General features: G+C 51.2%; 1 protein-coding gene across 2 annotated transcripts; it reads left to right on the top strand.

Annotated features, from left to right (window-relative positions):
* Positions 1–2463: 2463 nt before the first annotated feature.
* PEX19 (peroxisomal biogenesis factor 19) lies at positions 2464–8580 on the top strand. 2 transcript variants are annotated; one of them, XR_015246350.1, is made up of 8 exons: positions 2464–2588; positions 4003–4112; positions 4494–4659; positions 5092–5177; positions 5854–6015; positions 6857–7033; positions 7261–7431; positions 7514–8580. XR_015246350.1 is itself a non-coding variant. In XM_025915202.2 (8 exons), exons 1-8 carry the CDS (start codon positions 2519–2521, stop codon positions 7552–7554), a joined length of 900 nt encoding a protein of 299 aa, XP_025770987.1. In that variant the 5' UTR covers positions 2464–2518; the 3' UTR covers positions 7555–8580. The 2 variants fall into 2 exon arrangements, 1 of the variants encoding a protein (XP_025770987.1); XM_025915202.2 differs by having other exon boundaries at positions 7261–7305; positions 7471–8580.
* The last annotated feature ends 336 nt before the right edge of the window (positions 8581–8916 follow it).

Here is an 8916-nt window from a genome sequence, read left to right as displayed (position 1 = left end):
AGAGCCTGGAGCCTGCTTTGGACTCCGTGTCTCCCCCTCTCTCTGTCCCTTCCCCACTCTCACTCTGTTTCTCTCTCAAAAATAAACAAACATTTTTAAAATGCTGTAAAATAAGGTTTGGCAACAGCTTTCACTATACATTAGGCAGGAGGTGAATAAATATGTAAAGGAGGTGCTAGGAGTATCACACTAGTAAGGAAAGAAAAGCAGAAGCAAGTTTAAGAGATGATGCAAAGGACAAATCATGTTTCAACTCCATCGTAATTCTCTCCAGTTACCTGCAGTATTTTTCTTTCTTTTTTTTTTTTACCTCCATTATTTTTATTAACATGTTTATATTAACATAATAGTATAGGGGTGCCTGGGTGGCTCAGTCAGTTGAGCGTCCGACTTCAGCTCAGGTCATGATCTCATGGTCCATGAGTTCAAGCCCCGCGTCGGGCTCTGTGCTGACAGCTCAGAGCCTGGAGCCTGCTTCAGATTCTGTGTCTTCCTCTCTCTCTGACCCTCCCCCATTCATGCTCTGTCTCTCTCTGTCTCAAAAATAAACATTAAAAAAAACAACAAAAAAAATAACATAATAGTATAAAGCCAGGCGAAATACCTATAATATGTGCTTGATGTAACTATAGTCCTATTAGAGACATACATGTAAGTGGGTTGGAGTTAAATGAGAAAGCCTGGAACAACAGGTGTTGGGGAGAAAGCAGTTAATCAGAAGGATTAGGTTATAGAAGTTTAGAATTGAAAAGAACTTTAATCTGAGGCCTAGAGTGATAACGGGTTTTGAACAAAAGTACTTAGTTATGGGGGCGCCTGGGTGGCTCAGTCGGTTAAGCGGCCGACTTCAGCTCAGGTCATGATCGCGAGGTCCGGGAGTTCAAGCCCCGTGTCAGGCTCTGTGCTGACAGCTCAGAGCCTGGAGCCTGTTTCGGATTCTGTGTCTCCCTCTCTCTGACCCTCCCCCGTTCATTCTCTGTCTTTCTCCGTCTCAAAAATGAATAAATGTTAAAAAAAAAAAAAAAAGTACTTAGTTACGAAATTGGGACTGGGACTTAAGTCTTCTGACTTTCAGTTCAGAATGTTTTCTCCTCAGTCACCACTTGTGTCTGGAAGAACACAGTACGGTTTGCACAGGTATGATTTAAAAACCCTGTGCCCTATCTGTGCCGGAAAGAGTACCTAATCTGGTACTCGACACGGTACTCAAATGTGCGTTTAGGAAGCTAAGGACAGAAGCCATGAAGTGACTTCATTTAGTTTTGTTTTGTTTTTAATGTTTACTTTTGAGAGAAAACGTGAGTGGGGGAGGGGCAGAAAGAGGGGACTCTGCCGCTGACGGCAGGAGTCCCATGCGGGGGCTTGAACTCATGAACTGTGAGCCAAGCTGGGCCAAACTCAGACGCTCAAACGGCTGAGCCACCCCAGCGCCCCTAAGTGACTTCACTCAGATGTGATTTCTCCCTTTTAAGCTTTATAGCGCTTGACCCTTTTAAGACATTTGTCTTGTACCATCCTGTGTGTACCTCTCAGTCTCATCCCACCTCCACCCTAATCCTCAGGCAGCTCTTTTGCAGCAGGGGCTGGTCCCATCTGTGTCACTCTCCTGGGTTGTGCCCCGCACAGGATCCTGCACAACAGTGGATGCGCTCTAAATGCTAACACAGATTTGCGTGGGAGGCAGTTCTGACCCATCTGAAGAGGAGAACCATCCCAGAGGAGGGAAGGGGTGTCTGGAGTTGTCTTTTACCGAGCCTCCCCCCGCTTCCCTGGATTAGAGGTTGGGTTCTATATGGAGAAAAGGGGATGGTTCGGGGAAGGTAGGTCTATGGCTACCACGATGAATGGTCCTCTGGCTCAGTCCGAGGTTCCAGACTTGCTTTTTCTGCCTGAATGGCTCCAACGCACCCTGTGCTCTAACTAAGCTCCTAGTCCTGTGTCCTTCATTCTGGCAACCCTGACGGAGAATAGGAAATGAGAGACAGCCGCCGGATCCCGCGGAGAAGTGTGCCTCATCAGGGTCCGGGAGGGCTGCGAGTGGCCAGTGAGCGCCAGCGGGGTTGTAGGCCCTCGCCTAGGAGCTGAGCTTACAGCAGTGAAGACCACGGATGGCAGTCCTCGCCCGCTGGGTGTTCAAATTCCACGCAGTGCTTGGGGGGCCAGTGTAAACAAGGAAGTAAAATCAATAGAATGTCAGAGAGTGCTAAGTGTTGAGAAGCATATGATGAAAGAGCCTCTTCTCTGGATAACGCGAGAAGTTGAAATAAAGGAAGCCGGGCTAATCAGTAACCTGGTAGAATTTCACAGTGAGTTCCACTCCGTTAGTTCAACGGTTCCTGGCGAGAAAGAAAAAAAACAAAACCCAACCCACAGAGCTTCCTGTCCCTTTAAAAATGGCGGCTCCGGCCCGGCCTGCACTACTACTGGTTGCACGAGGACAAGGGGAGGGGCGAGGGGGCGGGGCCGAGGCACGGACGCCGCGAAGCCCCGCCTCCTACGGCAAGCCGGAGGTAGCAAGATGGCCGCCGCTGAGGAGGCTTGTGGTGCTGGGGCCGACGCGGACCGGGAATTGGAAGAGCTTCTGGAAAGTAAGAACTCGTAAAGGGGAAGGCCCGACGGTGGGCGGTTGTAAGGGCTCATTCCGGGGCAAACTGCGCCCGAGATATTGGGGGCGGAGCGGGAGAGGCTTTCCAAAGGTTGGCCAGGGGCAGAGGGTCTGCCTGTGACTCCGAAGAAAATCTCTGGGTCACCCTCTCCTTCCTCCGCGGCGGGAGCTCGGGAGCCCACGTTGGGCCCCAGAGCGTCTCAGACCGTCGATCTCCCTGCCGGAGGGGAAGCAGTAGCCCGCCGGACGGTGTTTCACGATCCGAACTCCCCTAGGTTTCGGTGAGCAAGTTCTTGTTAACCTAACTTCCTTCCCGCCAGCGGCAGTTTTCGGTCTTTGGTGGGCTGCGAACCGACCGCTCGCGTTGAGGGTCGACCAGCCCTTGGCGCGGCCTTCTGTGCGCTGCCCTCTCCCCCCTTTTTTCCTCTCGCCAAGCCTTTCACCTTTCCCTCCCCGGGCCCCATTCCAGTACTTTCACCGTGCCAGACAGCTCAAGCCGACTCCCTTCCATTACTCTGAAAAACTGAGGGGGAGAGGGCTTTAGGGGGAGACAGCTCACCCTCCTGAAAGAGGCTGGATGTTCGTTTCTTCCCCGCCCTCCGCTCTTCTGTTGGTTTCTTGCCCACAGTGGGGCCAGTGTCCTCCCGCTAAGCCCAGCAAGCGGATTGGTGGTGAGGACTCAGGTTTTTAGAGCAGAGGTGAATATGTTTTGTTTCTTGCCCAGTCACAGAGATGTGGGCAGGCAGAAGGATGAACAGAAACGGTGAGGAGTGCCAAGTGACTCTGTGGATTGGCACATAGTTATCTGCGGAGATGAGGCCAGAGGAAGCTCTAGGAACTTTGCCCAGGGAGGGCTGAACCCGGCGTTAGGAGAAGAGAGTTTACTGTCCCCCAGGGACTGTCGCGTGCTATCCCTCAGTTTGTGCGAGTACCAGGACCCACGGGAAGCGGGGTGGAACGTCTTGTGGCTTTTGCTTTCTTGCCAAAAATTACGCCCTCGAGGGCTCCAGAGTGAGTTCAGGAGTTTAAGGACACCTGTGTTCTCTGCTCTCATTGGATATTTGTGTGGGATTTCTGGGGAATCGGTAGAATGTGGCAAGGAAGTCGCTGCGTAGATGGAGATGTCTTTGCAGGGCTTTTAAGTCTCTCCTGCTATGAGAGAGACGCCTCTTCCACCTTTAGGGATTTCTTCCTCTTTGATCCCAATAAATTGGGTAATGAAGAGGGAAGTGGGCAGCTTATTGAGGGGTGGGCCAGGAGAGGGACACTTAAAAGGGAGATGACACTTTGAAAGACTGTCCTCTTAATGCTGTGCCCAGAACTTACCCCGCCCCCCCCACCAAGCCTTGAATCCTCATCCGTCCCCAACACACACACTATGTCTCTTGTCTCTGAAGGTGCTCTTGATGATTTCGATAAGGCCAAACCCTCCCCAGCACCCCCTCCTACCACCACGCCCCCTGATGCTTCGGGGCCCCAGAAGAGATCGCCAGGAGACACTGCCAAAGTATAAATTCCACCCTCTTAAGGGAGGGGTGGGGGGGTGTGGGCAAGCACCTGCAAGCAGAGGTGGGGCAGGCCCCTGTGGGCTGGAGTGGATTGGGGGGAGGGGGCCTGGCCTGACCCTGAGGATGGAGTGGCGGGATCTTGAGGAAGTGCTTCGAAGAGAAGGCAGATTTAAAAGGTTGGTTTGGGAATGCTACCCTATACCCTTCTCTCAGTGGCTCGGTGCCTTTCTTACTGTCCTCCTGAAAAGAGGTAGTTAGAATGTCCAGTGGAGGTGGGCAGGAGGGCAGCACTGCATTTCCCAGAGCCCCTGCCTGTGGCTTCTGTCGGTGGGGGCCAAGTAAGAGATGCATTTTGCCCCCCCCCCCCCCCTTCGCTGCAGGATGCCCTCTTCGCCTCCCAAGAGAAGTTTTTCCAAGAACTGTTTGACAGCGAGCTGGCTTCCCAAGCCACTGCAGAATTCGAGAAGGCCATGAAGGAGTTGGCTGAGGAAGAGCCCCATCTGGTGGAGCAGTTCCAAAAGCTCTCAGAGGCTGCCGGGAGAGTGGGTGAGGAGGCGGCCCTGGGGGGCTGGAGACCCCTGAACAGACCTCCACAGTGTTTGTTGCGCACAGAGAGCACTCTTAGTCAAGCTGACAGCACTCATCATATCACGGCCATCGGGTGGGACCAGGAGATGGGAGGAGGGACGGGGACACTGCGTCATGCGAGGGGGCGAGGCTGAAAAGTCACAGAAAAGATTACTGAAAACTGACCACTTTAAAGGTCATAGTGTTGTGGGTGTCTTCGTGGAGAACAAAGTGACACCCGGTTCAAGTAGATCTGTGAAAGTGACTATGAAGGTGACCACGGAGGATTCAGAGGTTTGGAGTGCTAGTGACTCACCAGTAAATGCTGCGTATCCAAGCTGATAACCAGCGCAGTCTGGGGAAGCAGACGGTAAAAGTCCAAAAGACTTGGCCTTTCTCGATCTTCCCTAGGCAGTGATGCAACCTCCCAACAAGAATTTACATCTTGCCTGAAGGAGACACTAAGTGGACTCGCCAAAAATGCCACTGATCTTCAGGTGAGGGGAAGGGGCGGGGGCCACGAGAGCCTGTCAGACACATCAGCAAAAAGACAGACTCTCTTGGGTAGCATCTGAAGTCTGTCCCTGCCACACTCTTTTGCTGCTGGCAAGTTTAAATAGTTCTTTCCCACTTGAAAGGGTGCTAAGCATCCCAAGAAGGCACTGTCTTCAACTTACGATGGGGTTACATCCTGGCCAATCCATCATAAGTTGGAAATACCACAAGTTGAAAATGCATTTAATACACCTACCCTACCAAACATCACAGCTTAGCCGCACCTACCTTGAGTGTGTTTAGAATACTTACGTTAGCCTGTGGGTCTGCAAAATCACCCAACACCAAGCCTATTTCCTAGTAAAATGTTGAGTATCCCGTGTAATTTAGTGAATGCTGTACTGAAAGTAGAAAACAGAATGGCTACGTGGGGACAGAGTGGTTGTCAATGTCATCAGTTGTTGATCCTGGTGATCACGTGACTGCCTGGGGGCCACGGCCACCGTGGCATCTCGAGGGAGTATCATCTGCATATCGCCAGCCCCGGTCAAGGATCCAAATTGAAAATTTGAAGTAAAGTTTCTCCTGAATGTACATCCTCTTCACACCATCTAAAACTGAAAAGTGGTCTTAAGTCAGACCATCTGTATTTGCTCACCTCTCTCCTGTCCTTTCTAGAACTCAGGCATGTCAGAGGAGGAACTGACCAAGGCCATGGAAGGGCTGGGCATGGAAGAAGGGGATGGGGAAGGGAACATCCTCCCCATCATGCAGAGTATCATGCAGAACCTACTGTCCAAGGACGTGTTGTACCCATCACTGAAGGAGATTACAGAAAAGGTTTGTGAACTTCTGTTTCTGCCTTTCCTCCTCATTTTCCACTGTGTCGACGACGCCTGTGGGCTACCTTGTCTGCCTCGAGCCTACAGAGCTGGAGTAACTCGAGTGCACAGTCTCTCTGCTCTTTTTTCCTTTGTTTATTTGGAACAGGAGAGTGGGGAGGAGCTGTGTCTTTGGGAATAAACGTACCACACTGAAGATGCTTAAGGCAGAAGGGGAGGCTCTTCAGCTCTGGTTTTCTGTAAACTGGTTCGAGGCTGTTGTCTGATCAACCCTTTCTTGTATTTCTTACCAGTCATTTCTCTGACGATGATTTACTGGCTTTATGCTATAAACAATTTAAGATAGTGTAAAAGATGGTCCTTGCTGTCAAAGAGCTTACAGTTTCACTAAAGAAACAAAATACAGGAACAGAAGCCTTTCAACGACACGGTGCAACATGCGGTCAAGAGTGAAGTGGACAGTGGAGACCAGGAGGCAGCAGACTGGGGTCCGGGTGCACCAAATCCAACTGTCAAGCGAAGAGTGGTTCTTGACATTTATAAAGGTTGTAAAATCAGAACAGACAAAGGAAAGAACATGTGACAGAGAGATCACACATGGCCCATAAAGGCTAAAATGTTTATACTGTCTGGCTCTTCACAGAAGAAGTGTGCCGTCCTCTGGGAACTGTAAATGCTGGCACAGCCAGGTGACGTGGTTGGAGTCAGTGCTGCTGACGTCTTTAGTTTTGACTTCCCCTAGGTCCCCTCCCCCTTCGGATTTTCTTGCTTTTCAGATTTTATTGCCCTTCCTATCCACTGTCCATTAATTCTTCTGCACCTGTTCTCCCTTTCCTTAGTATCCAGAATGGTTGCAGAGTCACCGGGGGTCTCTTCCTCCAGAGCAGTTTGAAAAATATCAGGAACAACATAGTGTCATGGGCAAGATATGTGAGCAGTTTGAGGCCGAGACCCCCACAGACAGCGAGGCCACTCAGAAGGCTCGTTTTGAGATGGTGCTGGATCTCATGCAGCAGGTGAGGCCTCCTCTTGCCACCTGCCCCCGGGTGCTGCTGGGTGTGTGTTCGGTGGAGCGGGTTTCTGGGAAGAAGGCCACGCTGCCAAACCCAGGTGGCGGAGGGAGCACGAGAGAGGCCACGCAGCCTGGTCCCCAGGAGAAAGGAGAGAGACAGTGGCTCAGATACTTCTTTCGGACTGCCGTTTCGTGGGATTCTCTCCTTCTCAAGTTCCTCTTACTTTCCAGCTACAGGATTTGGGCCATCCTCCAAAAGAGCTGGCTGGGGAGATGGTGAGTATATCTTCTCTTAGATTTGAACCTGAGCCCAAGTTTCTGGAATTCTGTAGTCTCGAATGATTCCACTTGAGGTGATCGCTGTGGCCACTGGGGACGCACCTTCAACAGCTGTCGCTTGAGGTAAGAGCAGTAATCTCAGTCCCTTCGTCTCTTCTCCAGCCTCCTGGCCTCAACTTTGACCTGGATGCCCTCAATCTGTCAGGCCCACCAGGTGCCAATGGCGAACAGTGTCTGATCATGTGAAACACAACACGCGTTCGGCCCTGATTCCCAGCCATGGGGAACATCTGGAGTCAGCAGAACCACTGGGAGCCGAGGCAGGAGTGTCGTCTGCAAGAGCAGTCTGCCCACTGCCCTCTGTCATCCCAGCTGAGATTGTGCCATACCAGCTGAGGCTTTTACTCTGTCTTTCTGGTAATAAGGCCTATTGTGCGGGCCGTTTCTGTGAACCCTATCCGTTGTGGTTTCTGCTGCTAGCAAAGGCCCAGCTACCTACCAGGTGAAGGAAAGCATCCCTTTGGGGGCATGCCCTTCTTCCCCCTCCCAACTAATGTTATATATGGCCACACTGATGTTCACTTTTACATCCAGGGTCTTTGTGCCTTGTCTCTACTCCCTCTCTCGGACTGGGGAGCAGAGACAGAGTCCTGGGGCTCCGTGTTTCTCTAGTTCTTTTGGGAAGAGCCTTTGGAAATGAATGGGGAGAAATTCAGCCTGGGCTGGGGCTCTCGGTCTGTCACCGTGTCCTCTTGCCTTCAGACAGACCGTTGGGAATTCCGTGGAGGGAAAGGAAGTAGGGGCTTTTGCCTCTGATCACAGTAGGGTTGAAAGAGAAGCCCTGGGATTCTCCTCTCGCCAGGTGCTGAGCCTCCAGGTCCCTGGTGTAGTTTGAGAACTCAAGTCACCAGCTTGGGTCTTTGTATGACGCTGTGTGATCTGGGTGAACCCAGCCCTTGACCTTCCTGTGCCCCCTGCCTCTCCTCCTCTTCTCTCTTTTTAAATACCTGTTTATCCCAGCCCTTCTCTGCACCCAAGCTGTGACATGGAAGGGCCATCCACTACTCTGATTGGCCTCCTCCCTGGAAAACATACATAATTACAGTGTCAGGTCTAGGAAATGAAAGACCGTTCTTCCCCAGATGTGTTCTGGCTTATTTGAGACCTCTGATTTCTCTGAATCCTGTCCCTTGATTAAGCAGGTGACTTGGGAACGGGAGTGGGGTGCAGCTCGGGTCCTTTCTCTTGACTAATAAATATTCTGATTGAGGAGTGTGGCCTGTTTTTCGTTCAGGTCTTTCTCTGATCTTCCTCGGCTTCTGTAAGCTGCAGCGTGAGGAATGTTTGCAGACCAGTTCATACCATTGCAGTGCTGGTCCTACCACCGCCCCCTTCCCCAGCTGAGGCTGCCCCTCGGTTGGCCAAGGACGCTGGATGGCCATCTTGCCTCGTTGCCTCTGGGTGTTCCAATCTGGGAAGCCCTTCAGTTGGTGTTGTATCCTAAGTTTTCACATTTTTATTATTGTTAGCAATATATTACTAACGTTTTTAAAATTATTTCTATTATCATTGTTATTTTGAGTTGATCTTGCCCTTCTCTTTGGGAAC

This window comes from Puma concolor, chromosome E4 (genome assembly GCF_028749965.1).
Source record: "Puma concolor isolate L17-30 chromosome E4, mPumCon1.1.hap2, whole genome shotgun sequence".
Lineage (NCBI taxonomy): Eukaryota > Metazoa > Chordata > Mammalia > Carnivora > Felidae > Puma > Puma concolor.
The sequence above is the reverse complement of the archived record's forward strand: the minus strand, read 5'-3'. Positions and strand labels throughout refer to the sequence as shown.